The sequence below is a fragment of the Engystomops pustulosus genome, chromosome 6, assembly GCF_040894005.1.
Source record: "Engystomops pustulosus chromosome 6, aEngPut4.maternal, whole genome shotgun sequence".
NCBI lineage: Eukaryota > Metazoa > Chordata > Amphibia > Anura > Leptodactylidae > Engystomops > Engystomops pustulosus.
The window spans coordinates 122,326,746-122,346,887 of record NC_092416.1 but is presented as its reverse complement, the minus strand read 5'-3'; the positions used below and the strand labels follow the sequence as shown (position 1 = coordinate 122,346,887).

The 20,142-nt window shown below is 41.6% G+C and overlaps 1 protein-coding gene across 3 annotated transcripts; it reads left to right on the top strand.

Moving 5' to 3' along the window:
* The first annotated feature begins 2,938 nt into the window (after positions 1-2,938).
* On the top strand, positions 2,939-14,871 carry BCL2L1 (BCL2 like 1). Of its 3 annotated transcripts, none has more exons than XM_072110768.1 (3): positions 2,939-2,962; positions 6,030-6,711; positions 12,042-14,871. In XM_072110768.1, the coding sequence occupies exons 2-3, from the start codon at positions 6,205-6,207 to the stop codon at positions 12,177-12,179; spliced, it is 645 nt and encodes a 214-aa protein (XP_071966869.1). In that variant the 5' UTR covers positions 2,939-2,962; positions 6,030-6,204; the 3' UTR covers positions 12,180-14,871. The 3 variants fall into 3 exon arrangements, with proteins under 3 accessions (XP_071966869.1, XP_071966868.1, XP_071966867.1); XM_072110767.1 differs by lacking the exon at positions 2,939-2,962 and adding an exon at positions 3,640-3,754; XM_072110766.1 differs by lacking the exon at positions 2,939-2,962 and adding an exon at positions 3,761-3,943.
* Positions 14,872-20,142: the final 5,271 nt, after the last annotated feature.

Genomic DNA, 20,142 nt, shown 5'->3' with positions numbered 1-20,142 from the left:
GCGTGCATTTGACGCGCAGAACTTGCATTGCACTCTGTCCCATTGTATTCAATGGGTCTTTCTTCATTTGCGTTGTTTTGCACGCGCGTGCTTGCGTTCGTTTGCACGCGCGTCAAAATCGCAGCATGCTCTATTTTTGCGATTCACGCGCATTTTTCACGCCCCATTCAAGTCTATGGGGACGTATCAAAAACGCATTGCACTCGCAAACATTGCAAGTGCAATGCGAGTGCAATGCGTTTTAAACGTAAGGGTTGCTAGGTGACCAGTATAACAGTATTTCCCCTGCTCGCGAACGATCATTTAATTAAAAAAACACAATGAAGAACAGTGAAGAATAGAATAAAAACAGTGAACACAGTGAACACAGGATCATTTAAGATAAAAACACAGTGCAGAACACAGTGCAGAATAGATTACAGATGTTCGGCACATCTGCTTACTTGTCGGGAGATACGCGCAGAGCGGTGCGAACAAAATAGCATGTGAAGAACAATATATATGTGTGAAGAAGACATTGCAGATGTATGGAAACATCTGCAATGTGTTCTTTACACACATATATATTGTTCTTCACATGCTATTTTGTTCGCACCGCTCCGCGCGTATCTCCCGACAAGTAAGCAGATGTGCCGAACATCTGTAATCTATTCTGCACTGTGTTCTGCACTGTGTTTTTATCTTAAATGATCCTGTGTTCACTGTGTTCACTGTTTTTATTCTATTCTTCACTGTTCTTCACATCTGCTAACTTGTCGGGAGATAATATACGCGCGCGGAACAGTGAAGAATAGATCGCAGATGTTTGCAACTTATCAGAAGACATTATTTTTCAATTAAATAAAACATTTTATTCCCGAACCTTGGTCCCTTTGAAAAAGTCCCATTGACTTAAAAAAACGCGCGTGAAAAACGCACCGAAAACGCAAAAAAACGCGAACAAAAATGAAACAAAAACGCAGCAAAAACGTCAGTTTTTCACGCATTGCACCCTGACGTGAAACGCAACGCTAGTGTGCAAGAGGCCTAAGTGTTTCACATCATATTGCAGCACAATCTAGCAGTGCTAGATAATATATAGGTTTGTCATAATAACTTTTCAACACATTTAAGGAAATCTAGCATTTGTTTTTATGCATTATGAACCAAACATACCTTGAGAATGCTGTAGCTACACTGATGCAGAAACATATCTTGTTTAATCCCTAAGCCAAGTGGTTTTACTGAAAAAACAATTGTAAAATTCAAGACCTTTGGAAAGCTGGGTGTCTACATAAACACATTTCACAAAGAGCTTCCCGAACTGTCCAGACAGGACTAATCAACCTGAGCTGGATGGCTCATAGACAGCAGCTGGGGGATGGTGCATTGATTAATTACTTTTGCTTGTCAGGGACAACACAGTGACATATTCTTGAATGCCAACATTTTGGAAACTGCACCTCTAAAAGAATTTTGGCTCTGAGATGAAGGAGTAGGGGACGGGGCCAACCAGTTGAGGAGCTACCACCACACATCTCTGCTACAGAGCACAGTAGAGACATGTGGAGGCTGTAGAAACTGGTCTCGCCTTCTGATGCCTGCTTTGCATCTCTAGTGTGACGGGGTTGGGACCAGGAGGCGGGAAACCTCAGGGCAGAGAGAGGCAGCCCACAACATTGTCCCAACTGTCGGAACTGTCCCGCCAAATCGGGGATGGTTAGGAGTCATGCTATAAAGAGCCATTTCTTCTGGCTCCTAAAGAGTTCCCTATGTGATTACATAGGAAATTGTTTTCAGGCAACCAGCCACCCATCCATCTCTACTCCATTTTAATCACAAAATTTTCAATGTGCGTGGTCACAGAATCAGGGCTAAGTGAGCCGTTATATCTCAGGTCTTAGCCCCCTATTCTCGTTCCCCTTGTGATGGATATCATATTGATATCTAGATGCCATCTTGTTCACTGTTATCCATCTCATGATTCAGCCACCATTTGTGTAATCTGCCTCGAGATAGAAGCAAGGACAAACTGTCTTTCTGTAGCTTCTGCTTGAAGGTCTTGCTTTGACTTTTGGGGGACTTTCCCGGTACATTTTATGGTGGAATAGTGATGTTTCTGTTCATGGAAAACAGTGCTTTGCAGAGAAAATGTTTGCATTATTTTGGGAAAGTAGTCCAGCTGAGTTTCTGGGAGGTGCTCAAAGTAGGGGGGACCTGCTGGGGGGGGGGATCACAATAAGAAAGGGGAGCTGCTGAGGGGTCACAATAAGAGGAGGAGCTGCTGTGTGTGTGTGTGGGGGGACAATAAAAGGAAGATCTGCTGGGGGCAAAATAAAAGGGGCTTTAATATGGGAGGGCTACAATGCAACAGGGAGCAGGGGGACACAATGGGGCACATTTACTTACCCCGCCCCCAGAGTTTACAGAAAGTGCATTGTCCGACTCCAATCCACTGTGCCACGATTCACTAAGACCGTGTGCGCATGTGTCGCTTCCCCGCTCAGGTCCGACAGCTTTCACCATCTTTTTAGTGGTGCATGTAAGTACTTGGGCTTGTGACACAATTTGAAAGTTAAAGGGGTATTCCAGGAATAAGCATAATTCATATACAAGTGGGCACTCAAAATATAAGCTAATGTGTAATTAGTTGTTATTTAAAATTTTGCTCCCAATAGCAGAAAATGCTGATGACATACACTGTAATGAAGAATTAAAATGCTACCGGCCCTTTAATCAGTCCGTTAATTTCCTCCGTTCGAGGTCCGTTGCAGGACAGAAGATGTCTGCTGGTCACATGTTCACATCACATGTCCTGCACCTACCTGGGCAGGTCATGTGTTCACCTCTACGTTTGGCTGTAGTCGGTTGGTTGCAGTGCATCCCGTATGGCCAGTGTTGTGGTGATGGCAGTTACACATTATTACTATGGTAACAGAGCAAGAAAACCTTTTAGATCATCACTGGGAGCAGAGCATAAAAGGTAGGAGGAGTTACTGAGAACTAAAGGATCATGGAACTTGTAGTTTCCATTGGCGGCCATCTTAGTGATAACTCCACCTAAATTTTGTAAATCATAAAATCAAATTATTTAAGCTCCGTTTTGTGACTAATGACATTGAGTATCGTTGTATTTATTTATTTATATCATCATGGGTTTTTGTGTCAGACGTTCATATTCCCGGAATCCCCCTTTAAATCCCGCGCCCAGTCAGAATTAGTCGGATCGTCCGGCGGCACACCCCCTAAATTGTGTCCCATGGAAACCAGCGTAGCTTTACCAAAAAAAAGGACGAATACGCTATTTAATTACCTGTGCAATTTGTTTTAGCCCCAAAAATGGTGCACAGTGCAACAAAAGTGAGTGCGCGACCTAGTCAATGAGTCAGAATGTGAGGGAGAGATGGAGGTGCGGTTTAGGGCAAAATGAATTTACGCAAGAGCATAGCGCACCACATCTTTAGTCCCTCTTCTACAAAAGTTGGCAAGTAGGGTTTTATTTATAAACAAACATGGCATAATATTATCACATTTTTCAAAGGTTGGCAACATGTATGATATCATTTAACTCTACTCCTTTTATGTAGACGATAACCACCATTTTCAAGTTATTGCCATTTAAAAGAAAATAAAACTCTTTTATAGTCTACGACAAAATGGCCACCGCTTGGGTGACGCAGTCTTTTTTATCATCGTTTTCATTTATTCCCTCCTCCTGTGCGTCACTCTGACGTCAAGAAGCAACGCCTGCTGGGAAACGTAGTCTGTTAATGCTGTGAGTGTGTTCAGTTCTCTGGGGTGCTGCCAGGGCAACGGCCCTCTCACAGCTGCGTCTGCTGATTGGCTATTCACGATCACCAAGGGAAGGGGCTGAGCTGCAGGGGACAAGGAGATCTCCGGGGGATGTGGAGGGGACAGGGTAACAGATAGGTGTCCTCCGAGGGCCAGACGGGGCCGCTGCTGGGTGAGTATCCCGGGCCTGCTACTGCTCTCTATGTGAACGCATATTTAGAATGGGTGTGTGTCCTGTTACATGGATTTATAGCTGTATATTAATAGTCCATGTCTGTACCGGGTTGTGCAATATGGACTATCACCTGTATGCACAGTGTGTGTGTGTATATTACAGACACAATTTACATATAGTTTCAGTTTATGGAGAATGTTTATATGATGTTTGGGTGTTGATATATATTCTAGAATGTGTGTGTGTGTATATATAATATATATATTATGTACTCACAGTATATACAACATTAGATGATGGTAAAGATATATACGTGTGTGTGTTTATGTATGTATGATTGTATGTATGTATATATATATATATATACACACACACACGTATACATCTGTACAATTATCTAGATGTTGTATATAATATATATTATGTACTCACAGTATATTCAACATCTAGATAATGGTACAGATATATACATTTATATTTATATGTGTATTTCTGCACACACTGTATATAACATAGATGTGTGTGTAATATATATATATATATATTATATATATATTTTGCCTTGGGGAATGTGTGGCGCACAAGTTTTGGTGGTCATGTGAGCGGCCCATGTGATACCCCTGTTGCACATCACCCGGCCCTGCTCTTGTGACCACCGAGGCCAGTGATAGGTCATGTAACTACTGACAATACATGTGCTGCTGGTAAGACCTGATGCTTCCAGTAGTGACAAGGACTCGAGCAAAGAATCGGTCAGGAAAGCTAATGCAAGTGTCATTGTAGCTACTAGCAGCATAGCTATTCCTATTTGGGATTGTTTTGCTGTTACCTCCCCCAGTTTCTTCAGTTGTGCCTTTCTATTGCACCAAAGTAGGTGAAATTGATTTGCAGTCGCTTATTCACACATCAGTTTCTCACGGATGTGCTGTCCGTGTTTCCTACTGAAGGCACCTGATCCTTCTTACGTGTGTCATCCCATGTATATCAGACCTGCAGTGGAATGAGATGACAAAAAAATCCCAAATATTTCAATTTTATTTTTGTTACAGACTTGGCTTTCAGGGGGTAAATAAAATGTGAATAAATGCATGAATTAGTGGATCCGCGCGCCATCCATGCTGAATGCAGGCAGCACTCTGTGACTTCACTGGACGCTTTCATATCCATGAAGTTTAAGTGACTCTCTGTGGTGCTTAGGTGTTCTCCTAATTTTTCTGAGCAGTGTGTGTTATTTATTATTCGTACTCTCCCCTTTTTTGTTGGGGACACCACAGTTGGCTCACGTTTGTTCCTTATGAGATTAAGGGGCAGTGAATTCCAGCCTTTATGCAGGTTATCCCTAACAAAATGTGGTCTCTTCTGAGTGACCCCTATTTCTGTTCCTGCCTTACAGAAGCTGTAAAGGGGGGTTATATGTTCTATAGCACGTGTCCAATGTCCGCTACCTTGTGCAAAAAGAAATGGTCTGGCTGCTGTTTTGTAAAATCCCTCACCAGGGCTTGAGGAACCCCAGGATACCTAGTTGGATAGGAGACCATAGCTTACACTAGCTCAAGAATGTGACAAGGGAATAAATTGGCCAGTCTGCTCCTTGGACCTCCTTATGATGAGCTGTATAGATCTTTTAGCCTTCTGTGATGTATTAACTGATGTATGACAACCTTGTCCTCACTGTTCTGCAGTATGTCCCAATAATGCTGCTTTTTATGTGATTGAAATACTCTATCAACACAGGATGTTAACTTTCTGAATCACTTGGAATTGACGAAAACTTTCAACACAAATCATGTGACACAATGACTTCATAGAAGCAAGGTCTTGTGCACACTAACAGTTTGGGGATGTGTGCTATGTGTTGTTTCAACGGCTTGCACACGTCCCCATTACTAAGGGCTCAAACAGGGCTGGCTGCACATTATGGGCGGTGGGGCTGTCATACCCCAGCGCATGATAAACAATCCCCCTATAATATTTTTTCTTTGACCGTATGGGAGAAGCTATAGTGGTTCTGAAACATATTCTGTCTTAATGGCCTCCATAAATGGCAAAACAAATTTGTTTGTTTTCTTTCTTTTTTTTCCAGATGATCTCCATTCTGTCATCAGTTTGTGTATTTCCTGAAATCAAGACTAAGTAACCTTAGGCCATGTATTTACTCTGGGACCCCTAGATCCGTGACACCCAGCACAGCTTTGGTCATCATTCTGCTTCCATGTGGTGCTGTGTTCATCTACTGCATCTCCAACCTAGGACATGATATGTTTTCCCTCCTGAGGATGGACGGAGGCAATAAAAACCTAGTACACAACTTTATATGCAAAAAACTTTCGCAGAAAGACTTGAACCCAAGCTGCTGTAGTGATTCTGACCCTGGGATACTGCAAAATGGAACTTCACCAACTGCCCAGGCTGGTCCTCAAGCTGCTGAACTCCTGCAGGGTGCCATGGTGGAAGATGTGCTGCAGGCACTACTGGAAGCCTCAGAAGAGTTTGAGTTGAGATATCGCAGGGCATTCAGTGACCTCACCTGCCAACTGCACATCACCCTGGACACTGCATATCAGAGCTTTGAGCAGGTGGTGCAGGAGCTGTTTAGAGACGGCATAAACTGGGGACGCATTGTGGCTTTTTTCTCTTTTGGGGGAGCACTGTGCTTTGAAAGTGCAAACAAAGAAATGGAAGTTCTGATACCTAGGATTATCGAGTGGATGGCCACCTATCTGGACACAGCTTTAGGACCATGGATACAGTCAAATGGAGGCTGGGTGAGCAGTGGGCATGTGGGCTGGTGTATTCCAGTAGGCTAAAAGCATGGCGTGCGAGCAGTTGGTCTTCTAGAGGATGAGCAATGTCTCAGTTGTGGCATGGGCAATGAGTATGGGTGGGCTGTGGATAAGCATTGGGCATAGATGTAACTGAGAATGTTTGTGGGATATATAGTGTAAGGCTTTATGCTCATGACTGTATTTGGGGGACATTAATCTAGCTACACAAATTGCCACTAGCACATGGTCCATAGAGGTCATGGTGAGGTAAGACAGAGTGTGGCTACCCTAAATAGTACAAAAAGTCATCCACCTAACATCTCAGGAACAGAGTAACCCTGGGGCTGTAGTACACATGGTTGTTTGTGCTGATGTGTGTGTCCATAGGGAGTAATTGCTGCTTCTGTCCTTTATATGACTTGGATAATTTTATCAGTTGAGACAGAAATCTAGTAGCAGTGAGCCATAACACTTACTGTTAGCTGCAGCAGTACATCTGATTGCTTTTTTCTAATTTAAAGGAAACCTGTAAGGGTAATTTGGGACGCTAAACCAATGCCATGTGCTTATGGGTCAGTATTTTAGTGTCTCAAATGGCCCTATATTTGTGTCCGTCGCTGCGATAGATAAAAAGTAAAGCTTCTCTGCCATGGTGCACCTGGATTAAATGCTCATGTGTGTTGGTAGCGGGAACAGGGCCAGGGTTCAAAGCACACTGTAATAGTAGTTTGTATATAAAGCACACTGTATATAAAGTTCAAAGCACACTATCAGACTCCAGGTAAGTAGAAGTGTTTGAAATTTGTACTTTTTTTTTTTTTTTTTCTTATAGCTGTTAGAGTGCTTCGGGACATTGAACCACAGGTCTATAAGGATCTGTAGATTATTTAGCATCCCAAATTCCCCTAAAAAGTTCTATAAGCCTAGCTTTCCCTACCACAGAATTTAGCAAAGATTTCAGTGTTGGTAAATTTAGAGCAGGACAAGAGCCTGACAAATGGAGAAAGAAGCTTTTTGCCACCCATATTATACTTGCCCTGTCCCATGTCGTGCTGGCTTTTGCCGAATAGGGGGGTCCTGTAGACATTACTGTGTGAATTCCCCCTCCATCATAACCACTCCCTTATCAGAGGTTGGAGGGGCATGCGGATATACTTGGAAGATAGTAAGTATAATATGGCAGACTCTATTATGGTCTTCTACTTTCTAATCCTTGCATATTCTGCAAACATTTATTGGCCTGGTAGAGAATTCACCTGCAGATATCATGACGTGCAGGAGCTGTAATCCTTGGCAGCAGTGCTTCATTTATTTACAATCTACAGTTCCTTGTACCTAGGGGGAAGTTTGATGGAAAGGGGAAATTCCATGCTTCCTAATCCCTAAATATAATTATTAGAAATAGTACAGAGTGGTGTATAGTTGTATTCCATGTAGTGTATATATAGCGAATGCCATGTGATTTAGTATTGATCTGTTATGGCATGTTGTAATACTTTGTCCCTTTCTATGTAAACCTGGTAATACCCACCAATCATACTTAATGTTATTAGGTGAGCAAACCTATTGGTCTTATCTGCAAGATGGATCCCTATGGAGCACTTGAAAGATGAGGATCTTTTACAGTATACAATTTGCCTTTAAAGGAAATCTATCATCAAAATCAATCATGATAAACTAGGGACACTAAAACCCAGGCACCATGACCCTAGTAATCTTCTTATATTTGTTATCACTTCCTCCCTTCTTCCAAAATAAACTTTTTAAATTATGCTGATGTGCCCGAAGGCTTCGCAGGGTTGTTACCAAAGACCCTCCATACTGCAGATTTACAGGCTATTAGACTTTCTCCCCTTTGTCTCCCTCTTCCTGATCTCTCTGGGCTCTAGTAACACCACCAGGAGCCCTTCAGGCTCATTTGATAATTTTAAAAGTCGTACCCTAGTCCCCAATGCTTTCCATATCGGTGAAGCTGCTGGTAAGTTGTCTGGATACTGATTTACTGTGTAGTCCCAGAATGATTTTGTTTTTGACTTCCTCGCCTGTACAATTAACAGTTGGACTACAGTAATGTAGAGACCAATATCCAATCATTCTTTTTGCTAAATCAAAGACGACCAGGACACTATTATACCCTTTATCTATGTCACATAATGCACTGCATTATGGGAGTTGTATATGTGAGCTCTATAGTCACATTACAGTCTGCATATGGAAAATAACTGCATAGAGGGAACTTTAATGTTTGCTATAGGTGTAAATGGAGAAGCATTTTTTTTTAGCATCTGTTGTATTTTAAAAGTGATAACTGTTTTTAATGTTTACATTAACCCCTTCACGACTACCATACAGCAATATACGTACTATGCCCCCTGCAGACTTCATCACTGTCACCAACTTGTGTTGTGTTGTTGGATTTTTGAGACCATAACAAAAAAAAACCTTGTACTTACCTTTGCGGTCCCACACTGCCATTTCTCCGGTCCATGCCCCTGGTAAACGCTGAACGTAGCACAGCGTTTACAGGCGTGGCCGGCCTCCTGCTGTTTATTTATTTCTTTTTTTAAAGCAGCCCCCTCCCCTCCTGGTTTTTTTTCAGTCTTGGACAACCCCTTTTAATATGATATTTATGGACGCTATACAGAACCGGAGATACCCATTTTTAAAGTGCCCCCCCACCCCATGGAAAGAGATGCTCTGCTTTAGGCCTTCCTGTTACAGTACAGGTGTCCCCTACTTAAGGACACCCGACATACAGACAACCCATAGTTACAGACAGACCCCTCTGACCTCTGGTGAAGCTCTCTGGATGCTTTACTATAGTCCCAGATTGCAATAATCAGCTGTAAGGTGTCTGTAATGAAGCTTAAATGATAATCCTTGGTCCCATTACAGCTAAAAATGTTTAAACTCCAATTGTCACTGGGGCCAATTTTTTTTGGTCTGGATCTACAATTATAAAATATACAGTTTCGACTTACATACAAATTCAACTTAAATACAAACCTCCGGACCCTATCTTGTACGTAACCCGGGGACTGCCTGTACTAGGTTTTTAAGGGAAAAAAAGGCTTTAAATATTATGCAAATGAGTCTCACAGGCTCCAGGCTCCATTAACACCTATAGAGCATGTAGCTCCTCGGGCTCATTGACATAATTTCAAAAGCCTTTTTTTTGTGAAAATCAAGGTTTAAGAAGCTAAAAAGAAGAGTGGATTCTGTCAGAGGGGGTACACACCAGTATGTCAGTGTGTTTGGTTTACAATCCTTCATCCTGCTGGTAATGTCCTTTTGTATTTTAATAAAATTTTTATACAGCTTTCTATTTCAGAGATGTCCGAACTAGATGCCAGGGTTCAAAAGATATTGGCTTTTCAAATGAGCCCTCCTCCAAGCTCTCAGTTAAAGGCGGAATTTAGAAGAAGTTGCAGGAAAGAATTAGCTTACAGTTTGCAGAATTACATGTACCCTCTGCATCTGTAGCTGAACTTGTGAAAAGGCTGATGGAATGATGCTGTACATATTTATAACATAATTTAGTAAAAGTTTATTCAGTTTTACTACTCATTAAAAAAGCTTTAATCGAAAAAATGACAAAAAAAGCTTATTTCTTTATTTGGCAACTAATAAAGAAAAAAAAATGTAATTAATAAACTATTAAGTTTAAAAGTTACTGGGTATATAAAATGATGATAAAAAACAGTGGTAAGGTGCAGCCAACACCTCTGCTATAGGCTTGTTGCTAGGGATGTTTCCTCTGATTAGTCACTGAACAATGTGAAGAATGTCATTGTCTTCTCCTCACCTTTGCTGGGGACACTCCTGAGAACATGGCAGGGAATCATGTCTGGACTTAGCCAGCAGCTCCTCAGATCACTGCTCATTCATCTGTAGCCACATGTAAACAGTTCTGACAGAGGCCGGGACATTCCAGCACAGGGAGAGCTGCTCACAAAGTATGTGACCAGCGATGACATCCGCTTGAGTCTAATAGGTGTGTTCTATAAAGTCGATTTGTATGGAGGCTGGGCCTGTCCCATTTATATTGCTGGCAGCAATGACATTTCTAAGCAATTCCCTGCAGTTCAGCAGCTGAATGTAGCTTGTTCTGGGGATATGTATTCTGTGTAGTGTTGCTACTACTGACGGGTACATGATATAGTCATCATATGTAGCAGATTATCTGTCCTCCTACATTATAAGGAACTCTTGCAGTATTGACTAGCTTGATGATCTTTTCCTATCAAGCTCCCTCCCCTTCACTTAAAAAATATATGCTTATTTGTATACAAGCATTTCACACACACATTTATACACTCCCATATATTCAAATTTATATAGTCATATACACACATGTATATAGTCATATGCACCCAGTTAGGTACTCCTATGTACATGTATGCACTCCTAGTGGGAGATTTATCCGTGCTTCTATGGCTATACTCACAGCATGTACATGTCCATGCATTTAAAAACTCATACAGTATATACACATCAGAAATGTGTATGTGATATACACCTATATACATATACATGCATACAGCATATGCACTCATACACATATATGTACTCACTGTCATAGAAGTAGTTGGCAGGTTGTAGACATAAGAGATCCTTAGTTCTTCTGTCACTTCCCCAACATCTCTCATCTGAGCTAACGGTTCATCTGTGCCCTGTGAAAGATGTGCACTGTTACATACATATTATGCTGCACAATGCGCACTTCCTCTACTCTTTAGGGTACATTCACACGCGGTATGCTCGCCGTGTGCTGGAGGTGAGGAGGAGGTGGCCCCTCCTCCCTCCATAGAGCATGCCGTGTGCCGCTATTTCCTATCTTTTTGCGGTGTGCGCCCCGGATCCCCACCGTGCCGCTATTGCCATCTATGGGGACGTACATGCGGCCGCATGTACGGCCCTGCAGACGGCAGTGTGAATGAGCCCTCAGTGTGGCAGGTCAGGGGCAAGGCCCCCTTACACTGTGGGCCCTGTAACAGCTGCTGTCCATATTTTTACGCCCATTTGCTACTCATCCTGAGTAGAACATCAGAGGTTATCCCCATATTTTCTATAAATTTGAATAAGCTTAAAAAGGGTCTATAAGTGGTAGAAGGGGATGAGGGATACTTTGATATAATTCTGGACTGTCTTGGTGATTACGATATATTTTAATGGTTATGGGAAGGACCATTCATCAACTATTATGTGAGGTAGTACTCCTAGAAGTTCATTGCTTTAGCTCAAGACTAATTTTCTGGGGGGATCTTGTGTGCTTCTGATGTCACAGCTGGACACTATTATTTTATTAACCTCCTTTTCCTTCTCTTCAGGAAGCTTTTGTCAGCCTTTATGGAAGCGATGCTGCAGCCAAATCTAGAAAGAGCCAGGAACGCTTCGGGAGATGGCTCCTCACTGGGATGACACTGGCTGGAGTTGCCCTGCTGGCCTCGTACATCATCCGCAAATAGACCTGAAGGGTGGAAAAAGAAGGGTTGCAGGAGTTTCCAGTGTTGTACCTTGACAAAGAATGTCTTATTCCCTCCATCTCGCAGGATGTCACAATGCAAAAACGTAATTAAAAAATAACTGGGATTCCTCATAAGGCTCCAAAACTCTGTTACCTTTTTCTTTAGTTTCTTGTAATTCTCTGTCCTGTGGATCAGATTCGTAATCTGTATCTAAATAAATGATTTTTTTTTTTTCCCTTTTCCCTTCATGTTGGAAATTGCTGCATTTTCTTGACCTAGGTGTTTGCAGGATTGCTGATTGAGCATAATTGTGATGCAAGTCCTAGGGGTTATTTTTATTAAAAGGGTTGTCCTTGTTCTCAGGGGGCATGAAGACTGTCTAGAAGCAGGCTCAAACCCCACCTTGGACATCTTCAGGGAAACAGCTGTTAAGAGTTGTATATTTTAATGCTTAAAGGAATTGTCTACCAATAGGGATAGTTGTTTCTGTGATACAGCTACCCCAGATAATGCCAAGAGGTCAGGCTACCGAGACCTTGACATTTAAGCTGATGCAACTAGAAAGAATAGGTAACCCATGAAATACATGGTGGTGTGTATTTTTTGTGTGTGTGATTTGTTGGCAGTAGAACTGCCCCTCCCTGTACACTGTGATGCATATCAAGGCCAGCATTAAAAAAAAAAAATACATAAAAATAGTAGTATTTACCTTACTAATTCCACCCCTACCCCTTAAAACTGGTCTTTACGGCCGGATGCTTCTCATCACAGGACATGACCATTTGACCAGTCACTGGGCACAGCAATAACCCATCTCAACAAGCAGTTGGCTGAGCAAAATTACTGTGTTGACTAAAAACTGACTGACAAAGGATCTTGCAGTTGGGGAGCAAGATTTCTCCTTAAGAGGACGTTGGCAATTAAGGTTGCCTTACAAGCAGATAGAGACTAACATCTACCTTTTGTGAGGCAGCTCCCCTGTTTTTAATACCGAATGACATGGTGTGAGATTAAAGCTAAACCAGTATACCTATTCCAAAAGGAACACATTTCCCACTTAATTGGCAAAGGCTCCATAAGAAGAACTTGCTCCCTCACCCTAGTCTAAACCAGTTCCTCACACTGTACTGAAGAGATGCAACCACATCGAAACAGTGTTGTCTACAGTCTGGAATCTGTTTAATACCTACATCATGTCAATAGGCTTCCTGAAAGTCATGTTTGATGGTAAGGAGTGCTGCCCTGCAAGGTAGCTAAAGAGGCAATGGGTATACTAAGGGCCATGCGTCAGTTTTCCTGCCCTTTTTAGTGCAAAATGCTTGCACAGGTATTTAAGCGCAGGGGGCGCCAGAAATACTGACGCTGGCGCACCCTGCACACTACACAGACAACTGCATTTAATGCAGTTTGCACTGTTGTTGGTAAATGTTCCCCAATGTTTTCCTTATCCCATCCTGGAAAACTGATTTGCATATTTCAAAGTATCTTGGAAGCCTAGGAACAGGTGTTGTGAAGGATTGGTAGTTGTCTTTATTTTTCTTTTATAACTTATAGAGGTGGATAACACCATTTTGGCAGAAGAATCGTACTATTGTTTTCTTGTGTTATACTGATCAACCCAGTGCAACAGGTGGTAGGATGAGCATGGTCCTGAAAGGGTACTCATCCTTTCCAAGAGCTATCTAATTGGTCTTCTGATCATGTTTTGTATTGAACTTCAGATTGTGGATCTGCACAAATGGCAAATATAGCAATAATTCCAGATATTGGATGCAGTGGCTTAAAAGTAGTAAAAAACCATGTGATGTTAAAGTCTGTCCTGCAGAGCTTCTGTGCAGAGTGATTTGCAGTGTTTGTCTATGCTTGTGGGTATTATGTGGATTTTCGTGATACAAATCATTCATGGCAGTGTCAGGAGTTGGGTTCAGTTCACACTACAGCTACATTTTCCAGAAAATAAATATGCTCTCCTTCTGCTACCCATAGGTTTACATGTACTGAAGGCTCCCTTCTGTAATGTTTCCTTTCAGTATGATGAAAGTGGGCTTTAGCGTTTTTTTTTCATCATTACAGATAACTGGATGGAAGGAGCGTAATGGTAATGTGAACAGAGCCTTACTTTAGCAGTGTGGCTAGAAGTTTATAAATATATCACTGTACCTGTAACAAATTAAATAAAAAGTAAAGTTAGATATCTTATGGAACTATGGGCCCCTGTCTGTTCTGGGAATTGTAGTTTTACAACAGGTAGGAAACTTAGTTTATGGAGTTTACCTCTAAAGTTCCATTAAGGTGTAACTTTTTCCCCTCATGTTAGAAGTCCAACTTCAAAACACATTATATATCCAAGATATTTGACATTTGGGATATTACATTGTAAGAAAAAATATTGGGACTGATTTAAGGCACGCCTTAGTATGTAAGTGGAGTAAGGATATAAGTATTTGAGGTGCTGATTTTGGCTTTGGGAGAAAGTACATTGTATTACAATATCAATGTGAAAACATAAAATATTAGAATGGCCTAAAAGTGTATTTTTCAGTTCAACATTTTCTAATGATCAAGTTAATGAAGATCTGGAGTAGGGCGTTTCTCTGCTATAAAAATACATTGAGAAATTAAAGAAGCTCATTCCTTCATCTTGAATGGGCAGGATTATTTAAAAAAAAAAAAAAACACACTCGAGTCACCACTAGAGGAGCTCACATGAGGATGTTTTATTACAAAGCTCAATATATAAACCGTATGTAGTCCACTCTCTAGCTCTCCCTCCAGAGGCAGCCACAGGTCCTGTAACTTGACATCTAGATAGTTGGAGCTCCTTCTCCGAAAAGATCAACCATTAAAATGTAAGTTCTTGTTTCCTATGTTGATGCCAAGTTCTCCTCTAACTAGTGAAATAATCATCATCCATACAACCCCAATACATGGTGCACATTTCCTATGACTCCCAACAGTTTTTTTTTTCTTTTGAAAGTTGTATTTATCTGTAGTTATTGTAATTTAGAGATGATAAACTGTCATTTCACATCAACAGATTCCTTTGTCAAACTTATTAATTTAGTTGGTCTGTTTTATTCTAAATTGTATTTATTTTTTTAAAGCACAATTAAATTTTTAATCAGATTGCAGTAATCAACTTATAATAATGACGATAATAGTAAACGTTATAATTTATTGAAGTATCCCCTTGTCCTTTGTTCCCCTCTCCTTTCTTTTTACATTTAGCAGTTTTTAATAAGTTGGTTTTCCCTCCAGTTCTTTCACAGAGGACGGATGGATAAGAAGCTGGAATCATTTCTAATGACTTGGCTCTTTATGGACAGTAACTGGATAGTCTTATCTTTTTAAAGAATTGAATTAAGTGGTATTCTCTAGGTGTATAGAGTTCTCTTTAGCTTCCTGGCCTTATCTATCTGTGAACAGACCTGAGAAGGCTTTTGGAAAGATTTTTCACTAAGGCCATGTACACACTAGTGACTGTGAAGCGTCCAGTTCCAGTTGGTAGAATTCAGGCTGGATGTTACTGCCAACATACGTTGCGAGCAGGACACATAACACTCGCTAGTATATAGGGGGCCTAAGGGCGGCTTCAAACTGGCATTTTTTTCACTGAAGCCATTTTGGCTTATGGGCGCATGCAGATTTGTTTTTTCTTCAATGGACTTTTTCATACTGATCAGTGGAAGTAAATTTCAAGTCAGGTTTTTTTTTGTTCACCGACAATATTGCATCAGTGGTAAAAACTGATCTGTGAAAAAGCTCATCGGTTCAGTAAGGCATCAGTGAAAAATCACTGATGTGAAAAAATGCCAGTGTGAATCTATCCTATAGAAGATATTTTCCTTACAAATTTTACCATTATCATCTGCAGTTCTTGTTTTTGAAATTATAAAAATTGCTTAAAGGTTTAGTTACACTTTTATCCTTGCATTTCATTTTTTTTTGTGTGTTTATAGCGATGGGGTCATTGTTGTAACATTTGTCAGATATCCATTTTATTTTTAGTTATTTGTGTAAAAAGTGTCAATAAAATGCCATAATTCAATTATTTGTCTCCTGGGTATTTGACCAGCTCAGTATATAGAACAGTAACCTGTGGGGTACTGCAATCTGTAAATTAATTGGGTTCACCAGAACGAGCATGGTCCATGGAAATGGATATGTATGTCAGTAAGATTCCACAGACCAAGCACGAAGCAGGTGAAAAATATGATGAAAGGAGTCACTGGCTCTACTGCAGCACTACCACTATAAGAACTGGAAAAGCACAAAAACAATTGCTGCACTGAAAGATTGGGTGGCTTCCAGAGGCGTAAATACCGCTGTAGCGGTTGCTACGGTGCCAGTGAGGTTAAGGGATCCGGGGAGCACGGACTCCCTGTGTCCCTGCACAACCACCGTTCCCCCCCGACCACACAAACGAACTAGCAAACCACCCGACCCATTCCACATGTACATATGCACATACAGTATTTATATAAGCATATACAGGCAGTTACGTACAGGATAGGTTCTGTAGGTTTGTTCTTAAGTTGAATTTGTATGTAAGTTGGAACTGTATACTTTATAATTGTAACCCCAATAAAAAAAAATTTTGGTCTCTGTGACAATTGGATTTTAAAAATGTTGGGTTGTCATAAGAACCAGGATAAACAATAAAGCTTCATTACAGACACCTGTGATAACTGTTATAGCGGTTTATAGTAGCCTAAGGCTAAAGTACAGTAAATTACCAACATCCAGAGGTCCATTTGTAACTAGGGGGCGTAAGTCAGGTGTTCTTAAGTAGGGGACCGCTTGTATATGTACATATTTAAATATATGCACATATATGATGTATGTGTGTTTTTCTATATGCTCTATATACTGAATGTGTGTGTATATGGCGTTTTTATACTGCATGTCTATGTATATATGGTCAGTGTATATATGTATTCAGTATGTGTGATGTGTATATACTTTGAGTTTGTATATACAGTGTAACAGAGCATAAATGTGGGTCTATAAGTGTATACTTTTATGTATATGGGTGCGAGTATACGGAGTGTAGAACTTTTTTGTGTGTGTATATATATATCAGTGTATAAGTGTGTGTAATTGTACAAACAGGTCTATAGAAGGTTACATTCACAACAACGTATGGGGATCTTATAACTGGATGCAAATTTGGGATATACTTCCCTCATAGGAGTCTATAGTGCTGCAGCTCGGTACAGTGAGCACAACAAGTACTCACGGTTTCGAGCCGTGGCCGCAAAAGAGATAGAGCACTATTCTATTCTCTATGGAGAGGGGAGGGGTGAGCCCCGATCACCTCTCCAGCGTAACACACCTGTGCCTGCCAGGCTATAGCCGGGAGAGCACATGTTTATGTAAATGCAGCCTAAGGGCTCATTCACACGGCAGGGAGGGGGGCAGTGATTTGGTCGCATGATTTACGACCAGAACACGGTCCCCCATAGACTCCTATTATTCCCGGTCGCGATGCAGTGAGCAAATGGTGTCTTACAGCATGGCGACCCAACCATGCGGCTGTCCCTATAGAAGTGAATGGGGATGTAAAAAATCGGCTCTACTTGCGGAGCCAGAACTGTCCGAACCGATGCAGCCATTCGTTGTGGGTCTGTTGCTATGGAGACCCGATCACGTGACTTCTGCAGACAGTGACCGCAGCGGTCACTCGGCTGTCTGCAGACTGTCTGAAGTGTGTCATCTGGAAAGTGAGTTTTTGAGCAGTGTGCAAAGGGAGTGTAAAGTGTGAGGATCCTGCAGTGAAAATGGCACACATTGCAATGGAACGTTTAATTTCTCTGGTGGAAGAGCGTCCTCTGATCTGGGACAAGCGGGTGGAAGAATATGCATCACCTCACTGATGGTTCCTGATGAGTGGAACAACGCAAATCCAAGGCGGCGTGAAGAACTTGGTAAGTAACCTCTCTACACCCTTCTCAAAATGTACCTTTCCATACTTCGGTGTATGGAGCTGTGTGAGGTGTCATTGTAACAAAACTGCAGATGCCTCTCCCTTTTAAATGTTGCACGCGTCTTCGGAAGGGTTAATAACTGCGGTTGCTGCTTGCAGGTATTAGAGGCAGGTGTTTGCTGCAGGGTGGGAAGGCAATAATAATAATAATTAATGCATTGCTATTTTGCTTAATTTTTTTTTTAATCTACAGTTGAAAGCATTAACAAGCGGTGGTGCTCTGCCCGGGACCAATACTGCCGAGAGAAGGATGCAAAGGCCAAAAGTGGTTCTGGCAGGGGAAGAGACCCTACATGTACACCCGAAGTTTGGGCTTCCTCAACAGTGTCATGGAAGTGGGCCCATGAGTATTTTTTTTTTCATTTTTCAAGATCAATGCATGTTGTCATGTGGGGTCAAAGTGAATTGCCTTTCTACCCCGCATAACTGCATGTATGCAGAACAGCAATGCATACCTTTATGCGGGTAGAAGTGAATGCATTTCTACCCGCATAACTGCATGTATGCAGAACAGCGATCCATTGCATGAATGTTTTATCATTCAAGTCTATGGGAGAGTGAAAATCTGCATTAAATGTGCATCAACGTGCGTTTTTTATGCAGAATTAATGCAAAAATTGGATGCAGAATTTCATATTGATTTTCAGCATTTTTATCCAGAATGTATGCAAATGGACAAAATACAGTTTTTAATACCCAAAAATAATACAGAAATTTTATTAAACATAGGACTACCGACAATCTGGAGAAAAACCTTCAAACCAGGAGAAGTGAGAGGACCCAACCTCTGAAACTGTGGATCAAGTGCCAACAACGGAGGATCAAGTGCCAGCTGACACCGATCAACCAGCTGCAGAGCCGATACATCGTATTCCAACAATGCAGAACAGACGGAGGAAGGATCCTGAATCCGATCTTCGCAACATGTGCGCTCAAGAAATTTTGGAGCAGTTGAAGCAGCGAAGGGAGAAGACCCCAGATGATGTTTTCTGCAGGGCGCTGGTTGCAGATCTACAAACAGTACAGCCTGAGATCAAAATGAGCTGCAAGTCGGCTCTGCTTGGCGTTGTCCAGGTCTGCAATAATGTTGGTTACAACATTCAGGATATGTGCCAAAACACAGAGCACCATCGCCAGCGGGTTGCAGGGTTTCAACCACTGGCTCCGCTTCCTGCATCTGTTCGTCCATCTCTGCCTGCTCCACCACCTCCAGCTGCTTCTCATGCACACCATTATGCTTGGCCAAGCACAAATGGCTACGAGAGTGGCCATTACACAAATGTGCCAAGCCACAGCCAGGGATCCTCCTCTGGTCCATTTACAAGAGATTTGATGGACATTTAAAGTTTATGTTCTCAGTTAATTTTCAAATACAGAGTTTTAAAGTTGCAAAGTTCTCAGTGTCGTCTTTTGTTTTGAATAATTGAGGAAAAAGCAATGAAAATTCCTGTCAATGTGTATATATATATGTGTGTGTATTTGTGTGTATGTGTGTGTGTGTATGTCCCCCCTAGGCAACGAGCATGTCCCCCCATGGCAACAAGCATGTCTGCCTCCCCCGTGGCAACAAGTCCTTTTTTGTGTGTGTGTTTGTATTTTTTGTCTTCCAGGACCGTGCATGCTGTGGACTACTTCGGATTCGTAGGATTACGTCGATGACTGCCATTTTTTAACAAATAAATTGGTCAACGAGGGTGTGTCCGCATTTTCTTTCAATAAAACTTTGTTTTTTGTAAATAAAAGTGTTTTTTTTTCTTCGCAAACTCTGTAATCAGCCATAATAGTGGTGCTGTCTAGTTGACGGTGTTCATTATTAAGGGCTAGCCTTAGTGTTTGCCATCTTTTTTTTTTTTTTTTGTCAAATTCACACTAACGCCCATACCATTAGCTCGGTACCCACCGCCTCCAGGGGTGCCGGGAAGAGCCGGGTACAAACCAGTACCTGACCGTCTATAGATGGTCAGGTAGTGGGGCGGC